Here is a 20,084-nt window from a genome sequence, read left to right as displayed (position 1 = left end):
CTCTCTCTCCTTCTCTGAGCCTTATGTACATTTTACATTGAGCCATTTGCCATTCCCATCTCGCACCCACACACACTTACGTGTCGAACATTACTTGTGAGGACACTCATTGACGTAATGCATTCCCTAGCCGCCTAACCCTAACCCCAAAACTAAGTCTTAACCCTCAAACAGCCCTTTGAAGTTGTGGGGATCGGGCAAAATGTTCTCACAACGATAAGTTCAAATCAAAACTTGTTCACACAATCATAGAGAGACACACACACACACACACACACACACACACACACACACACACACAAATACATGTTATGATGCCAAACAAGCCTGCTTGCTGCAGAGGGATAATGAGATGAAAGGGCTGAAATAGTACAACCATTGTTGTATGGGTACAGACCGCCCTGTGATTGGTGCATTCCAATGCCTCGGTCACATGGAAATCTGCTGGCCCCTCCCCCACACCTCGCCTATTGAGCCCCACAGTACTCCATAGATGTGGTACATAAAACAGAACTGGGACTGACAAGACCACAAAAACCAGGGCGGACCACCCGTGGCTTCAAGAGCTACTTTACTCTACTACAGATTTCCATACATTGAAACACATTCATCACAGTCTGGACGTTATCAGCATCAAAATACAACTTGGTCAACTCACTCTATCTGTAGAAGGTTCAGTGTAATCAAAATAAAATCCCAGATGTCAACCAAAACCAAATTTCACAGACAAGCTCAATTCCTCCAAACTGCACTGCAGAATTCACCAGTTTATCTCCCTCTGTAATTTAACTTAGAAATATGTCCTGCTAGCTGTACCACCCAAAACCAAAGTCCGTTTGAGCAGAACACATCATATTAGAGCTTAAGAGCCTTTAGGAGTCACTGAGGAACAAGTGTTCATGCACATAAGCACGCCACATCCGTGTGTGTCTGCAGGGTTATGTGCTATGGCCGCTATGTGAACCTAATTTGCATGCTGCTAGCTGCATACATGTACAGTACAGTAAAAGTTAAAGCACATGCATGCACAAGCACACAGGGCACAATGTTGTGCGTGTGTGTGTGTGTGGTGGCTGAACAGAGAGATCCTTTCTGTCAGTCAGGACAATGCTGGAAGCGATTCAAAGCCACTTCTACTGTAGACATTTTGTCTCGCCTGTTCCCTTGCTTCATCGCTCTCACTTTGTTCAATATGTTCCGCTGGAATGAGAAATTTGCGCTCCGCTTATGTGTATCTAAATGTGCTTGTGGATTAATTCTGTCTGTGTTCATTACATTTGTCTGTGCCTGAATGTATGCGTGTAACAGAGAGCAGGAGAGAGCGAGAGTCAGTTGGTCTGGAGAAGAGTCAGCACTCAAAGAAAATGTGCTGTGTTTATGTTTTTCTTTTCACTTTTCTGGGAGGGGAAAAAGGAAGAACTCACTTAAGTCACTGCTACACAAAACTGCAAAGTCTGGACTATAATATAAACAAGGAAAAAAATAGTATAATACTTTGTAGCAGGCCAAGGGCTACCAGACAAAAAAAGATTAGGAATATGGGATGGGATATGGCGTGATGCATCATGTGAAAGCAGTCAAGAGAAAAAAATCTGAGGAAAAGGATAGTTAAAGAAAAATGGAGAAAAACGTCAAATGAGGAGTGCTAAGAAAGATAAATATTCAGTGATAGGATATAAATTATGGATGTGTGTGATTATTTGACTAAATGATTAAACGTTGCAACCCTCGCTAGTCGGCACCAGAAATATTATTTGGTTAAATCAATTGTTAATACTTTATTAATGTACAACGCCGGTTAACTGTTGCGTTTAAGATGCAGCCGCCCGCCACTAGCCGGGACTGCTGGTGCTAGCACTGCTAACTTTAGCACCACTCAGTAAATCAATATTACATTGTTTACCCGAAGACAATGTGATCCCGTTAGGTCTGAAAAGAGCAAAAGTCATTTTGACTGTTTTCTGACCGTTTTCTCACTTTTAGATTAGTCGACCAGTTTCAATTAAATACCATTTAATCGACACTGAAATGAGTCGTTAGGAACATCCCTAATATAAAGTATTGGGCGAAGCATAGAATGACAAGTTAGAAAATTAATATGATTCACAGATAAACACTGCCAGACAAGTCAGTCTTTCCTCAACAAAGGTGAGCAGAGCTTTAACACAAATAGAAAGAGAGTTCACATTTTACTATTGTAGCACAGTACTTCTGTTCAACTATATGTAATTTTACAACAATTTCAATTAGAAGATGTCTTTTGTCTTCTGGTGCAAAGCTTTTAGATCTAACAGGCATAGGACTGTGGGACTGTTAGATCTGACTGTGAGCTAGGATACCAAAACGTGGCTAATGAGGTAACTTTACAGTCTTCCTCTCTTAATATTGAGGGACGATTTACTAAGGTTTGACAGCAGAACATTAGATCACAGCGGGATGTGGCTTAAGCAAGTGGGTGTGAGGCTGAAATAAATAAGATAGTGAAGTGTCTGGAGCTCTGACTTTTCACTCATCATGTTACTCTGGTAGTGAAACTGGTATGTATGTGTGTGTTTTATATGGCTCTGCTTTTTTTTTTTTTTTTTAGAAAATATAGCAATGTATAAATGCAATATGATTAAACTTGCTAAAATTTAGGACTGCAATTTGGAGACAAGGAGTGATTCATGTGCTATAGTTTATTTTAATATTCTGCACACTAACATTTCAATGTTAAAAACAGAAAGCCTTTGCATTTTGTTTTTGTCATTTGACATATATGCAGACTAAAAAAGGAAAACACTATCTTGTCTCTGCCATTTTGAGATCTCTTACACAGAGGTTTTAACTCACACAGAGACACAAGTTAATCATTTTCTGTTGCTCAGCCCAGTGTCAGATTGGGGAAACCTAACAAAACAATTTTTTGTGCATTGAATGTTATCTAAGATGAGGAGGAGAAACTACTAAGAAACATGGCTGAAAAAACACAACAAAAAAAAAAAAAAACTAGTCTATAGCTGGTTAAACTCCAGCGGCCCACCCTAATCCTTTGAACTCCACTAAAGCCTTGAGTCAATCAAATGTGTTTCCTTTCAAACAATCATCATTACCAGAACTCTATAAAGCTACTCCCTCTCAACCAATAGCTAATATTGGCCACAGAAGTTTCTCTTAGTGAAGCACTGTCTATTTATAATCACAGTCAGTTACACCCTCTAAAACAATAAATAACACTGGCTACCTGCTGTATTCAATAACCCATTTCTGGGTTACCATTGACCAGTGTTGCCTCACACCATTCAGCCAATAACAGACATTGGCTAGTCTCTATTAATCAATAACCAAAGTCAGTTCTAATTCAATTTCAAAGGGATGATTCTCTTTTTCAGCTAATTAGAAGTGTCAACCTCCACTCTGCATTGTAAAGAATATATATCCTGTACATGTGTGTAGAAACACACGTCAGTAATCATCAAATCCATAAAGGGTAGAGAGCTGCAAAGATCAGGAATAAAGGGATTTACATAGAAATGAAAGCATAGAAAGCACTGTTTGCAAATATGCCAGATGTTTCCTTTTTACACTTTTTAATTAAATAAATAAAATATGTTAAAATATGTTCATTCTGGGGACCTGATGCCAACAGATAAACAACCACAATGTCAAACACAATGTCTAGATGACTGATATTCGGAGGAAGTGAAGCTTCTCTGCTATGAATTGAGGTGTTAGACTGAGTAAGTGTGAATGTGTGAGCAGTTACTAGCTCTAATTCAAGTGTAACGCTCCTACTAGACGCTCGGCCAATGAGATATAATTATAACAAACACTTATCTTTTTGGAGGTTTTATCATTATTTTGTAGCTCCAATTTCTATTTTGAAAGTCATCTTAAATAAGTTGACACATAGCTTGGATAAGTATTGTTTGCTAGCCATGAGCTTGCCAAACAGTAGGTGCAGGCATATTATTAATAATTATGTATGAAACATAGAGAAGGACAGCCAAAGGGGGGAAAATACACTTGTGGGGTAAACATTCATACCTAGTTATTTCCTGTCCAAAAATAGATAGTTTATGAATCATCAGTGAATTAAATCAATGTTTTGTTTGGTCCATAGCACATCATGATGTTAGATACCAGGCACTACGTCTCTGCTTTCAACAGTATGTAAAACCAAAGGGTAGTATTGCTACTTAGTGTTTCATGTTTTTAACTGACAGCTAACATCATCACCTTTCAGGGTGTCCTGTTCGGCCCTCATGATGTCGATCAGGGAGCTCTCCAGAGTGTTCATGTTGAAGCTGTCAAATGACCTGGTGCGTTCCTAAAGAGAGGAGAAAAAGAAGACAAACACCATTTAATTTTCTTTCCGTTTTCCCTGTTATTTATGATGGGTTTTCGCCTCATTCTTGCTTGAGCTTGAGTTTAGTTCAGAGAAAAGTACAGAAGACAACAGATTGCTATATATGTATCAGTGCGTATTTCTTTCTACGTTGCTTTCATAAATGCCACTCCACGGTACAGTGAGGATTTAAATGCATGATGGCCTCTTAATTTAAGATTCTGACACTATCGGCTCTGGCCTCAATAATGAGAATGACAAACAAAATACATTAGGAGTGCGCCCTAGTTTCACATAAGCATCATTGGAATCCCAAATGCATTACTAATATATTCTGCAAAGTAAAAACTGAGATGAAAAGAAGTTGGATCAACCTTAAAAAAAGATTTCACTTTCAGGACAGAGTTTTTTTTTATTCTGCTTTAATTGTCTAGTACTCTGGCCAATTCTGCCATCCCAGCAAACAGGAGCTCAAACAACACCTCAGACATGTCTGTGGCACAGGTGTGTGAACCATTTGAATTAATCAAGGACTCTTGTAAGACACTGCTAATCAGCAAAATCCTTGTTTTTTTTTTTCCTTTGCTGAGTAAATCAAATTTTTTATTGTCAGTATTGAATTTCTCTTTGTTGTGTTGTTTGACAGGATGTCCTGATGGGCTTGTATGTGTTTTTTAATCTAAGCACATTCCCCCTTCTCAGATGGTTATTGTGTGTTTGAGTGCTGTGTTACTTGCAAAGTTAACTAAGTAAGCAATAAACTCGCTCATTCAATGAGGCAGCATAATAGAAGTCAACCCTAAAACAAGCAGTAGGACCAGGAAGGAGCCGAGCCAGTTCTTGAGCGACAGCTTTGTCACCTACAACAAGGGCATCCTTGGCATACCAAACATACTGGAAATGTTTGTATGCAACACAAAAACACGTGTAAACACACACCCATCCAATGTTTATACACAAAATATGCACACACAGCGAAAACATATGCCCTTACACAAACACACACACACATACCCCAAGTGCCATGCTGATAAGGCTTCTGTCTTGACTCCACCTTAACCAAAAAAAAAAAAAAAATGGAGCCTTTGACAACTACTTGTTAACAAACTGATAACCACTTCTGTTTTTCTTCCGTCCAAAACCACAATTTAGGCCAACAATGTTGCTGATGACCGCAATATGAAATTTGTGTCCTCCTTGTGTACATTTACCATTGGTGCTAAATGTTTTATGTCCCTCCAACTTCACGCGTTTGACTGTCTCATTCCTTCCTCTGTCTTTTCCCCATTTTTTTTCCAGTCATTCTCCACTGTGTGCCACCTTAAAAGCAGAAATACCTCTAAAAAAAGTTTTCTATTCCTCATTCATGTGTCAGATCTCACATCGCACAGAGCCAATGACTCTTGTGGCTACAAACTGTTCAAAAAGCTGTACATCATGACTGAAATGTTTAGTCATGATTATTTTTTTTCATAACTGTCTGGTCACAACTTAAAAAAACTTTTTTCCTACTCTCTGCATATTATCTTTTGTGTTGCTCATTTTAAAGTACAGCTGTGACAAAAACACAATGACATTCTTAAATAATTTTAATTGTAGAAACCATTATTTATTTGCAAAGATACTGTTAAAGGAAATGCTCTAAACAGATCATTAGTATTTTATATAAACACAGTGACGTACATGCGGCCATTTTTAAAACACATTGGAGAACAAGTAACACCAGATTAATAACTTTTAGCAAAGGGACCAGAAAGAGGAGAGGCTGCTGGACTATAAAGATGCATGTTTGGAAAATATCAAAGCCAGGATACATCTCATGAGCTCAGTTTTTGCTACGTGAGTTAAGTTGGGAAAATGCTTGACAGACAAATCGGGGAACTGAGAGGAATTTTTAGTTCATGGCATGACTCACAGCCACTTTAACACTTACAAACCTTGTGGGCAAAAGCTGTTATAAATAACAGCTTTTGTTATAAATAACAGCTTTTGGTCTGTGGTCTGCAATAGCCTTTTTTTCTAAACTTTATTCAGAAACTTAATTTTCTTGCATGGTTTTGGAGAAATGTGGAAAGTCGCCATGTGTTTCAAGAGTTAAAAGCAAAGACCACGGTAAGCAAAGGAAGTAGTGCGTTCATCCCATCAGGTGTAGCAACAGTTTATTTGGAGATCTGTTTAAAAAAGATGCTATTCGTCTATTGTGCAGCATACTTGAAATCACCCCTGTCTCAAGCAAACAAAGTGACAACTGTGGGCTGATGTTCCCTGATTAAAAACACAGTAACATTAAACGAGGAATAAAGAGTGACAGTGTACAAAAACATGTCAATTAAAGTAAGCTGTGAGAAGTCAAAAGAAAATCTGCAATCACAACACATAGAAATACAGAATTAAATGTGCAGCTTTATGTCAAATTCCCCTCTCCTTAAAAGTCTGAAAAACTACCTGCCACCAACACTTGTGTGATGGTGGGTTATTCTTGCACAACAAGATATACCCAACGTATTTGTCAACCTGTAAGCAACCTTTATGTAGTCTGTATAGTCAGTCACTCAGTCCATGTTATGCTTTGTCTTTCAAACAAATGCATCTAGGCCTAACCTTTAGTATTTATCCAGCAACCAGGTCAGGTCACACCCTTGCAACAAACTGTAGGCCAGTGTCTGAGGAGATCAGTCTAAACGCAAAACCACCTGGGAATAAAAGCTCATGGGTTTGAATCCAGCCCAGGCCCTTTGCTGCATGTCATCCCCTCTCTCTCCTCTGCCTTTCCTGTCTCTCCACACTGTCACTGTCAAAGGCTGAAATGCCCACAAAAATAACAAAACAAAAAAACAACCTAGCATACTATGTTACACCATGAACGCCACAGGGGTCAAATGCTTAAGGGTTCAGCAAAACAGACCTGTGTCAGTGAACCATATGCTCAAAGGTCTGGCAACTAACTTTTTTATCTACTGTCTGGTGTCTACAGTAGCTCCCAAAATTCAATAGCTACTTTTACTATCTAATCAGCCAAAGAGCGTGGTTGGCTGTCTGGCACGCTTGTTGGTGAAACAGCCAAACTTCCGAGCTGTAGCCAAAATTTTACCAGCACTTGGGCTGTAGTAGATTTCCCACACCGACTAAAGGAACATAGTGAAACAGTGATGACATGGTAGAAGAACACACCCAGTGAACACTCTCCTTCAAAACAAATATCAACATAGGGATATAGGCCAGACTGTGTCTACAATTTTCCTATATCCGCCTCAGTATCTTACGTGGACTCAGGCTATTGCTTCAGGTCAATTAAACCAAACATTCAATGACAGGGGAAGCAGGAACAAGTGAAGGATTGCTACTGTGGCAAGTGTACAACAATAGTGAATATATCCTAGCATAGGCAAGCACACAAACACAATACACAAGGTAAATACATACAGATAAGTAGTGGCAAGTTGCATTATTTCTTGTATCTGCTGCATTTCTAAAGTTTATGGTACCAGTTTATGTACCAGGTTCTTGGTACAATTATATTTTGGCTGATATAGTATCGGAGCGTAATCCTATTATGTTGTTTCAGCAGAACAGGAATTAATTTTGTGGCTGAGATGGACTGAGTATGGCAAACTTGAAGCCTGGCTGATGCTCTGCAGTTGCTAAGCATTAGCCCGGAGAGGTGCAGATGGTGATTAATCATCAGATTTGTGCATCCTTCTCTCTCAACAACTGGCCAGCTGACCAGCAAAGTACTCATCCCTGACAGATTGCAATACGTGCACAGATACACACACATACTGTACATACACAGTCATGGTCATTCGTCGACTACATGCATACACATACATACACACACATACATACACACACACACACATACACACACACAGATTAGCTGCAAGCAAGACACATACTTTAGAAGGTAGTCCACATCATTGTGTATCTATGAAAACTTGCCCACGCTAACCCAATGCCATAGGTATAAACATAGAAGACATGACATGACGTACTATATTGTTCGCAGGCAGCCTTGAAATGTAGCTCAGTGTACCTTGATCAGCAGAAAAAAAACTCAATAAGCATGATGCCGTTTGGTTCAAGCAAAAAGGATCTAAAAGGCCAGATACAACCCCTTTTATTGTGACAATGACAAAGTCTGCATGATGGATTGATTTGCATTATGCAGGACATCAACGTGCCTATGCAGTTTCAGAATGTTTGACCCTGAATCAACAAATGTGTACTGAACTGATCTTAATATACCAGGATTATGCAAGTATAAATGCCTCATAAATTTTAAGATCACCACCATGTGCTCAGTGGATCAGAGACTGTGCACACATAAAAATAAATCAGATGACGTAATAATCTTGTGTTAGCCTTGTGGGAGGCATGAAAGTCCGAACTGGCTTATTAGATTCAATTACCATGAGCTATAGGTTCCTTTTAGGACTGTATCTAACGATTATTTCTATTATCGATTAATTTGTTGATTATTTTCTCAATTAAATCATTTGGCAAAATAAAACGTCAGAAAATTCTGAAAAATGTCCAACCTTATTTCCCGAAGCACAAGATGACATCTTAAATTGTCTTGTTTTTTTTTCCAATGAACAGTCAAAAACCGAAACATAGTTTCAGAGAAATTTACTTTAAAAAAAAAAAAAAAAAACTCAAAACTTATTCATTGATTATCAAAATAATTGCCAAGTATTTTTCTGTCGATTGACTAATGAATTAATTGACTAATCGTTGCAGCTCTAGTTCAATTATTGGTGTTTTATAACCAAAAATTCTGGTCAATCTAAGTAGATTCATATAGTCCACATAAAGGTAAAACTTAAACTATGTGCTGTCATATGTCCAGCTCATCTGAAATGCCTGACAAAATAGTACTGTGTTCATTTATGACTTTGCATACAAAATGTGCTGAAAAATTACTTTCTACTGAGATAATGGCTTTAACTAGAGTCTGCATATGATAGATGCATTTAATCAATGTTACCTGAACTCTGAAGAATACTAGAACTGCAATGATTATTTGATTAATTGGTTAGTTGACTGACAGAAAATTAATTAGCAACTGTCTTGATAATCGATTTATCATTTTAGGTTTCTTTAAGCAAAAATGCGATGGTTGTAGCACCCCAAATATGAGGATCTGTTTATTTTATTTGTCTTCACATTGTTGTAAAGTGAACATACTAAATGTTAATATGGGTGGTATGGGTGATACTGCTAGGCAATGCATAAAGTGTCATAAATTTACTCAATAACAGCATAAACCTAATGTGAAGTGCAGAGCAGATCAGCCTTTTGACACATACAGCACACACAGGCAATATCACACTGACAAAAAAAAAGCCGGTACGGTACAGTAGCCTAGATAGGACAATCCAGGTAGAGACTGTAATAAAATAGCTACTTTTCTGAAGAGTTGTCGCTTGAGCCAGTGTTAATGCCAGGCCCAGTACCCGAGCTTGTTGCTTGTTTCAAATGCCCTTAGTCACCGCCAACTGCTGTCACACAACAATTGTGGGCAGATTTGGTCATTTGCACAACCCTATGTGAAAAAACACCACAACGTGAAATCTTTTAAAGCTACATTTGTTTTAGTGTTAAGTGAGAAAAAAGGCTGAAATAACAAAACAGGTCAGATTACTTGCACGTTGGGTAGCGCAGCCTCTCAACTTTAGACACAGTTTAATCTTAGGCCCCACAAAACAGAGGGCAATCTCCAACAGATTTTGATAACATGTAGCGTAGCAAGGAATGATTAAATACAGCATGCTGTAGGTGATTAACTCCAACATTAATCTTCCATGTCACCTGTCTGTAAATGAAAAATGGAACCAGAGGAATGGTGGAAGAGTTGAGAAAGTAACAGGCAAAAGGACACGAGAATATAGGGGTGTGGTATGATTTTTCAGGTTTTTAGAGGTGTGAGATTATGTCGACATCCATCTAACATTCATTGGTGGGAAAGCTGGAGTTTTCTCCCTTATTTTTTGTGCTTTCAATCTCATCCCTGAGACAACAGGGAGAGAGAGGAAGCCAGAGGCAAAGAAAGGAAGGGGAAAGTGGCAGATGAAAGAGAGGGGATAATGGAGAGAGGGAAAGCGAGTAGTGAGGTAAGGCAAAGTAAAAAAGAAGAAAAGAGGGCAGGAAAGGGAAGTAGGGTTGAGCTTTGGATGCTTGTGATTATGTTTCTTCCTGGTCTAAGTATTTCAAAGGCCTGCAATGACATTAAATACCCCTAACTGTCAAAAATAACCTACTACCCAGTGCCGGTTGAATGGCTTAAAGGTGTGTGTATGTGTTCATTTGGGGTGTAACAGGAATGACAGAGGCAGGGGTTCAAGGGATTAGACTGAACTAACTCCTTTATTGTATGCAATGAGCTAGGCTAAATACAATATGACACTTCCACATAGACTCTGCTTTATCTTCTGCCTTTGTTAAGACACATGCAGAAGACATAGGCCAGGGTCTAATTAGGACTCATGTACACATGGGTATGTGCACACACACACACATACACATAACTTCTCTTTCTTGCTGTTTCAGAGTGTCCGTCAAGGGTGTGAGAAGGGCACAATGAGGCCGTATGAGCAGCAGAGGTATGTGCTTGCTGGCGCAGCTTTGGCCGCTCATTAGTCTAAAAAAAACATTTCTCTCATTTAACACCACTGTCACAAGGACCAGAGGTAATGGCTGAAGTCTCAGGCTTCTACAGCTTAATGGCTCAGAGTCTGTCTTTGTAGATGCGCATGCATGCAAGAGAATTTGCATGCACACATCATGAATAAGGGAAGTTTCTTCCTTCACAGTAAGCCTCAAGATATTCATGTTCTGATCATGGAAGTGTCATGCCAAAAACAGGCAAATGGCCAAGTGAATAGTTAAATCATTTCTTATACAAATTGGTGAATGAAAACAATCAAATACCGATCGACTTGTAGAGGCACTAATTTAAAGCAACACTATGGATTCTGAGGCAATAATAGTTGGCCATTTCCTCTAGGAAACAGATATAGAGAAATTAAATGGCTGAATGGTAAGTCATAAGTCAAAGTTACAATACTGATGGTCCTGGGTTGACCACGAAATACTGTACTGTGCGTCTCGTCGCCAGCCTTGCAGCTGATGTGACCGTTGGCTTCAACTATTTCTCAACAACGAACTTCCCCACTTTTTCACTGACCGTTCACGTGATGATAATTATTCATTTGCAGGTCTGATTCTAAAAATAACGGGGGGTTTTAATTTATTGGCTTTATAGGAAAGCAGTAAGTAAAGATTTGCTCAATACAGACACGTTTGAACCCAGACAGTGACTCAAACAGACTTTGTGCATAATAATCTAATCTGAATCTGCTTTGCCCCGTAGAAATGTTTCAGATTTGTAACTCACAGAATTGGTGGCAGCACTGACAATCACTTAATAGTTTCTTAAGTTTTCCAACTGATATTTGGTTAATGACCTGTCACAGCTGATCTGATGACATTTCAGACAGTTGAGGAAAATACTTGAGTCAGACAACAGGTGCTCAGTATTTGTTTCAACTACAGACCTGAAGAGACAGTTCAATAACACATCTTTATATAACAGCACTGTGTAAGTCTGCAGTATGTGCAAGCTACACAAACAGTGAGAAGGCAGCTGTAGCCAACAGTTACCCAGGTAGCTTACTGAGACAATATCCTGTGCAGGTCTTGACTTGGTCACGGGCCAAATCTACCAGTCCAAATCAGCCCAGTAAACATGACACAGCAGCAGACCTCTGAACTTGAATTCACAGGTGAGGAATTAGGGAACAGGGAAAAAAGGAGAGAGAAATAAAGGAAGGCAAGGAAGGGAATTCCTGGAATTAAAGATGGTACAAATTTCTGATCTTAGGCTATTTACCAGCTGACCAGTGCATTAGCAGTTAGCAGCAGTGTGCCTGAACAGGAGCCCATCACAAATGCTAAAGATGTTCTAATATAGCAATGGCCCTGCTTGCTGAAGCAACAGCAACTGTACAGGGACATTTTCTCCCTCTGTTTGCCATGGTGCTGTACACCACTTTGGATAAACTACCCACCAAATGGTCTTGCTCTCAAACTGCATCTACATATGTGCTATCTGCTGAATAGCATCTTACTGAAAATGTTAAAGAAGTACAACTTTCTGGGGTTCGTCTATCTGATTTGTCTCTGTAGAGTTGTGTGTTGCAATCACATCTACTCGAAAAGTGTACAAAGAAACTGACACTATGATGAAGTAAATTTGAGGGTACACAGGCAGAGCATTGGGAATTCTAAAACTAAAGCCACTGATCCCTCACCTCTTGTGTCAGTGCTAAAATGGAAACTATGCGAGGCAGTTGGAAAAGGCTACTGGAAGAGTGTGACAATAGTTCCTCATGGGGTCAGTACAGAGATGAAGGAGCTACGGTATTTCAATTACCAAACCTCAGGGATTCCTTGTGTAAGGCAACGTGTGTCATCAGTCACCCGAACAGTGCATGATCTCGACAAGCGCTGACAAGCGCCATTTTGAGTACCGTTTTTAAAAGTAAAACAAAGCTATTGGTCTAATGGTTTTGGCTAGAGCTATTCTTCAGCAATGGTAATAAAATCAGAGTGAATGAAAAGGAAATAGCTTAAGCCAACTGGTTTGACAGATATGACAATTTTTATGTCACATCTAAATACAAGCCCAGACACTACACTGACAAAGATATCTTAAGGATTGAACTACAGAGGAGGCTTCTGACGAATTAACCTGACACTTGGTTGCCTGTGTAATAATTTAACAGCGGTTTCTACACTGACAGCTTCAATGCTGCAACATGATCTATATGCTCACGCCAAAATGACACATTTTTCAATTCAATTACGAGGGAGAACAATACCATCAGCTTATTGTTCAGAAAAACACATGATATATGGTTCATAATTTAATACACTTAACTATTCTTTACAAGTGGATGCTTCTTTTATAAGCAGAAAACAACACCTTAGTTGGGCCAAACCCTAATTTCCAAACCACAGAGAGGAGTTGTTCTGGAGGAAAAATAAAAAGTGGAGTTTTTGATAAGTTTTGAAATCAGTCCACCTAAAGCATTTCCTTGTTGTCACAGCAAATGTGTGCTCAAAACAAGGGAACTTCTCAACTGGCTCTTAAAATGTTGTGCCATTTTATATCACCTCACACCTGTCAAATCCAAGTCTAATAGTTTAGGGGCTAAAATGCAATGTAAATCTTAATTTTTTAAAAATACATCTTCATATTTTTTTCTTATCTAGACCAAAATAATCAATTCCTTGTTACTCTTCTTCTTCTTTGTAAATGTGTTATATTTCCATAATCAGTCACACATGAGCACACACACATACACACACACACACAGAGTAAGGCCATTTGACACCCATCCTAAATCTGACCTCACAGTATCAAGGGGGCAGAAGAGCAATGCTACTTGAGCTGATCTGATTCAACCATAAGGAAAAGCAACATACTGCAGCTGCAGTAATTCTAGCTTTAGCTTAAATCTGATATGGGGATGTAACAGAAGGGACTCGCCACTGCTCAAAATGGATGCAGAATCACGGTTACGATGAAACTGGAGCAACTAATGGAGCTACGTGCTAGTTGATGGGATCTACAACCCTTTTTATGTCATCTACAACTATTTACTACTGCCAAGTAAGTTTTGAATTTTTATTTAAATATGATGCTTATTAAAGTTGATATTACCCACATATGACTCCAAAATATTAATAAGGATAAGGGCCTAATGATTTGGATCAGCTCAGATAACAGCCTTACCCCATGACTACCTACAACAATTAGGCTGTGATCTACTGGTAAATTGCTGGTCAGAGGTAAGCTTTGCTACTTAATCAGCGAAAATACTCAGGACATGTCAAGACATGTCAGTACAAAGTCCTGTTTGCACTGTGAGTCATTAATTGCAAGTGAAGATAAGGAAATACCTGAAAAGTTCAAAGCAAACATCATTTTCTACATTTTTAATCACGTGAATTTGATTGTTTGGAGAATTTTAGTTCATTTCTGAAGAAAATGTACTAATGAACAATGCTACTTGAGCTGACTCACCTGGGTGGATGGGCATAGCCAGGAAATGAAGCAGCCTGTCACTAGCGGTGTCTAAGGCCAATTAGTAATGTTGCTAAGCTATTGAAAGACAGCTGAAACAATAAAGGCAAGCAATCATTCAGACAATTTAACACTATCTACACCATCCAAGATGACATTGGGAATTGATGGCAACCAAGTATCTATGACTGACCAGAAGTTAATTTGACAGAGCAAACTGCCAGTGGATGAAGGAACATTGTCCAAAGGTAAGAAGGCAAAGGATATGCAAAGTACTTAAAGAAACCTCTCATCAGGTCACTAGGCCTAGCTGGGCCTTTAGCGACCTCTCCCTTCAACTCCGCCTCCTCGTAACGACCGACACAATTAAGCATGAGGTGGATCAATAAAATGAATTTATCTCCACGCTCCCTTTACCTCTTTCCATCAATCTTATCGCCGGTTTCTACATGCGATAATACAATTATTCGAGCCATCTTCATTGTGTGTGAACCCAGCTATCAAAATTACAGTATGAATAGGCTGGCATTTTGAAAACGACTTGCTAGGCTTGACAGCCATGACCTGGGTGATTAATAAAGCCGTAATCCTGAAAAATCATTAGGCTCCATTTCACAGAATAAAATAGATTGACTAGCTGTTATGTGGAAGAAGTAAAGAATAGAGCTTCGTCCATCAATCTACAGTATTACCATTGTTTTTTTTTTTTTTTCTGACTAGAATAAAAGAAATCCCATAATGATGTCTCCTTGTTCACCGGTGTATCTAATTTTGTCTTTATGTCTCAGTGTCTGTCATTCTCGATCATCCATTCCCGTGGTCGTTCTCCTCGCACCCTCTGTTGCTTTCACCCTTTCTAACCTGACTCTCCCCTTTCTATATCCTTATCCCTATCTTTCTCTCTCCATCCCTGATGCCCATTCCACTCCCCGCACCCCCACTCCTCCCTCCAACCCCCCAGCTCGTATACGTGGCACACACCACTGCAGTGACAGAGCCACATTAGTCATCATCAGGGGACATACAGCTGTGGACGTACAGAGCCAAACGAATGCTTTCTCTGCTAACACGGTAACAAATGCATCATGTAAATCCATGCCCTCCCCCCATCTCTAAAAATAGCAGTTATACCACATACTGTAATAAAAATAAAACAATAATAATTAACATAAATGGCATGTTGATGTTTAATCATTCAGGCAGCAAGCAGTCACTGCTGAAAAATATTAACAAATAAAGCATTAACACACAAAGTGCACACACACGCTTAGGTACATAAGCACAGAAAAAAATAGCACAATGTTTTACAGTTCATGAGAGGAAAAAAAAAAAACACAATGAGGCCGTCACAGGCAAACTGACCTGAAAGGGGAAGATGTTATCACTGCGGCCGACTCCATCATCCATCCAGGACTTGGGGTTGAAGCCTGCAGGACTGTTTCGAGGGTACTTCTGGGATGCCACATGGTTGTTGGGGAAGGTCTTCTTCAATGGAGAGATAGAGTTGATGGGGGTCATCCCACCGTTCAGCCCTCGGCGATAATCTCTGCCCTGAGACCCTCCCCAGCCACCGCCACCACTACCATAGCCTCCTCCGGGACTCCAGGAGGTGGAGGAGCCGGGGGAAGGAGAGGGGCTCTGGTAGCTGGCTGGACCCCAGGGGGACGGGGGCTTGTTCAGGCTGTTGGACAAATGTGGCAACTGGCTGAAAGCCGGATTCCTGTGCGGAAAGGGCGGTGGAGGGTGTGGTGAGGCCGGGGAGCGCCGATGCTGCTGGTGTTGGTTGTGGGGATGTTGGAAGTGGGGGTGTGGAGGGGGAGCCGGGTGGTGCTGAGACAAGGCCGCCGCCGGTCCAATCTGGGGGGAGAAGTTCCCACCAAACCCTGGACTAACATGATGTGAGAAGTTCTGGAACAGCAGGGGACCGTTGCTGGCAGAGGCCGGGTTGAAGAAGCTGACGTCCTCATTGATGATCGTCGATGGCGCCGGCGGGATGGCAGCCGACCAGTTATTGAAGCCAGTAAGTGATGATGAGGTTGTACTGGACTGGACTGGGCCAGTTCCCCCGAGACCAGACGTCTCCTGGTAATCGAAGCCTGTCAGGACTGGAGACTCAAGACGTAGCTGCTTCTCCTTTCCATTACTTCCTTCAGATGTTCCATTGTCTGTCTTGGCTTCGTCTGAACGGGCTTTTTCCAGTTCCGAAATGATCCCACCACCACTTCCACCCTCCTGGTGACTCCCAGGGGACAACTGCTGCTGCTTTTCTTGCGTTTCCTGCATTTCCTGTTGCTGCTGTGCTTTGGGCTTCTCTGGGCCCCCCAGGATTTCGTCTTGCACACTGTTGTGGGTGGCAGAGGCAGGGAAGAGCCAGGGAGAGCCTCCCGTGGTGCCATTCCCTGCGGCTGTGGTGCTGTTTATGAAAGCTGCAGGGCTCTGCGACACATTTTGGTGGTGGTGTGGGGGCTGCAGATGCGGGTGGATTCGGACCGGGAATGCAGACTTGTTGCCAGTGTTGTTTTGAACTAGGACTCCAAACCCGTAATCCCCCATTTGTTTTCTCCCCCACACACAAATGCTATCCCGTGATCGTTTGGTCCTATTGAGAGAAGAGCACACAGGATGGCATGCACTGAGTTAGCAGTCAGCCCTTCTCATTCCACTATAGATCAAGGGATTTAAAACCAACTAAGTGATGGACACAGACATTTCCTAGTGACATAAAAGATCTTTATTTCTGTTGGGTCTGTTTTACTCCCTCAGAGAATTCCTAGACATATGATAATCACACAATATTGTCATGAATGAGCTCATTCTTGCACTGAACAATCTAACCTTATTACTCTGGGAAGTTGCCAAAAGCCAACCAGTTAACATTACATCTTTAGCTAATTATAACCTCGTGACGTTGCCAGCTTGTCTACAGCTGAGCTGCTGGCAGTCACCAGTAAAGCCAGAAACAAGCCAATACACAAACACACGCACACACACACACACACACACACACAGGGAGACGTTTTCTTATCGGAGACCAACTGACAGACAATTAATTACCCACCGTATAACGTCGACGAGAACACGGCAACACAAAACATCAATTAATGTTTAATATATTGACAATAAACCGTTATAACGTTCAGAAGAAAACCACTCGACCTTGTTTGACAGCTGCCAGTCCAACCTCAAAAAAAATGATCAGATATAACTCATACAGTTGTTTACTCCTATCGAAATGCACCCAGTGAGCAGTGTCACACGTTATTGTTCATTAATAGATCTTTACACTTGTGGTAACAGTCGACAGTCAAGCGGTTTAAAGAAACTAGATATGTTAGCTGGCCAGCTAACATTTCCCCCCGTTGCTAGCGTTAGCTAGCTAGCTATTAACCGTTAGCAGGAACGCTAGCTAGCCGGACAGGCTGCATACAGGCGAGTAAAATTTATTTTCACCTTCTGATCACCACCTTCGACCTCGGCGATGTCTTTGTCGAGATCCTTCCCTCGAGCTGACAGCAAGGTGGTGTCCTCGAAAAGATGAGCACGGCAGGCAAAGCTTTTCAGGGGCGATTTGATAGCTGACTCGTACAGTGCAGTCGGTCAGCTTTTTTTTTTTTTTCTCCCTTCTCCTGACGTGTCCTGCCTGCTCAATGACACAGCTCTCTATCCGCTGCCTCTGATCTGGACCGTATCACCAAAGGGCTTTGTTAACGTGGCAATGTGTGATATATATTCGGCCGCGGGTCTTTCACAAGCCTTACTCGATGGGGTTCATTGTTCGTTCGATTTCAGTATCTTTTCTCGCTAAGTGTCTTTCCTGCAGAGCCAGCCGATTCCTGTGCGTTTCTTGGCTGCCCCTCTCTCCTGGAACCGACCGTGGCCGAATAACTGCGAGAGATCAGCCGAGACACACTTCCGCTTCTGGCGCCACCCTTTCCATCCTGGCCACTCCCTCGGAGGGCCACACCTCGACATGTGATTGGACGGAGGGCCGGCAACCTCGCCCAAGTTCTTCATCATTTAACAGCCATGCACCAATAATACTCCCATGCCATCCAGAAGTACTGCCCACTGAGGTCGGAATCATAAAAAAAAAAAAAAAAAAAAAAAAAAATCCTCCCAGCACAGTGCTGTCCTTTCACGATATAGCCGGTATCAGGTCGTGAGAAAGCTGAGATACCCACCCCCTCCCCCTTCTCGACAGGATGGCAATGCCTCAGAAAAAGAGCATCCTTGGCCCAAGCTTTTTGATCTCATGCTCCTTCAGTGTAGAGTGTACATACAGAAGGTATGAATGAGGAATCAACGTGTTTCCTATAACAGCTTATTGCATTACTGTTTTGTTTTTTTATTCTTTGTTTTTTTTCAACTATACACTCAGATACATCTAGCTAAAACTATTGGCATCTAATGCAAAAGCCCTGCAATAAATCCTACCTCCTTGATGGCTATAATGTTCAGTTTGTGTTGACACAGTTTCAGAGAGGTGTTGATTTAACTTTGTCATTTTGGAGACTGCAGCCTGTGGTGCTGTGGGATTGTATTGCGTTATGTAAACAGGTTTTTCTATTATTTTGTCCACGCCATTTATATCAGTGAGGGCAGGCTAAATAACAGAGACAACTCTCTGTATAATGCAGTACTGTTCGGCAGCAGCACAAACTGCAGCCTTCGAAATCGTCATACAGTTGAATCAACACCTCTCTAGAACAGTGTCAACAAAAACTGAACATTATAACCTTCATGAAGAGAGGATTCATTGCAGGACTGTTATATTCCACTGCATCAGTTTTAGCTAGGTGTACCTAATAAACTGCCAACTGAGTGCATACAAGATTTGGAGCTCATGTATGGTGATGTATGGGTGTTGCGTACATATAAATGCATTGTCAGTGTATATTCTGCTCTCCGTGCAGGTTGTGTGACCAGAACCTGGGTGGTTGTTGAGTTCATGAGGAATACCTTGTGCGCCCTTGCTCTCCGGTCCTAACTGGTCTTCGTTGATAGTCTGATAGCCCATCTATGTTTCTTGAATTACAGGGTCTGTAAGCTGCGCTGATGATTGTCTTTTGACCGAAACTATTTCACTAACTAATTCACGAACTAATGCACTTTTGTTCACATTTTTAAAAATTCATTTCATTCACAGTCTGTCTTTTTTTGCACATGTAATAAATGTACTCTTTTTGCATCTGTAGATTCTCTTTACTTTTTTGTCAGCGTGTGGACGGTCTGCGAAGGGGACTGTGGATTGTGGCCACATACACCTGGCATAAACCTTCTGAAAAGCCTGAATTCGAGAGCGCAAACCCAGTACCAATTCTTGACACTACAATTCTTGACTCTACTCTAGAAATGCAACGGGAAGGCATGGTGTAATTCCAGTAGGTATTGTTGTTGTTTTGTGCTTCATGGTATCCCTTTTTTCTTGGGCAAGCCACTTATATTCTTCTTTGTATTCCACTCCCACATTGTTGATTGCTGCCCCTTGTAATTTCTTCTGATCAAGCTTTAAAAAACATAAGGCTCTTCTCTTTTTTCCTGACATCATTATGTTTTTACAAAAAATATATAAAAAGATAACAACCCGCAAATAATTCTTGAAATAAAATTAAATGAGAATAAAAGATTAAAATACTACATAATAATAATTCTAGTAATCATACATAA

The 20,084-nt window shown here is 40.7% G+C and overlaps 1 protein-coding gene across 2 annotated transcripts in view; it reads right to left on the bottom strand.

Moving 5' to 3' along the window:
- Positions 1-18,303, bottom strand: part of cpeb4b (cytoplasmic polyadenylation element binding protein 4b) — a 33,247-nt gene extending 14,944 nt beyond the window's left edge. For both annotated transcript variants that reach the window (XM_040149866.1, XM_040149867.1), the window contains exons 1-3: positions 17,868-18,303; positions 15,780-17,016; positions 4,219-4,309 (exon numbers count right to left, since the gene is read on the bottom strand). In XM_040149866.1, the coding sequence (XP_040005800.1) occupies positions 4,219-4,309; positions 15,780-16,970 (1,282 nt within the window). In that variant the 5' untranslated portion in view covers positions 16,971-17,016; positions 17,868-18,303. The remainder of the gene's footprint in view (positions 1-4,218; positions 4,310-15,779; positions 17,017-17,867) is intronic.
- Between the last annotated feature and the right edge of the window lie 1,781 nt (positions 18,304-20,084).

The sequence above is a fragment of the Xiphias gladius genome, chromosome 17, assembly GCF_016859285.1.
Source record: "Xiphias gladius isolate SHS-SW01 ecotype Sanya breed wild chromosome 17, ASM1685928v1, whole genome shotgun sequence".
Taxonomy (NCBI): domain Eukaryota; kingdom Metazoa; phylum Chordata; class Actinopteri; order Istiophoriformes; family Xiphiidae; genus Xiphias; species Xiphias gladius.
The sequence above is the reverse complement of the archived record's forward strand: the minus strand, read 5'-3'. Positions and strand labels throughout refer to the sequence as shown.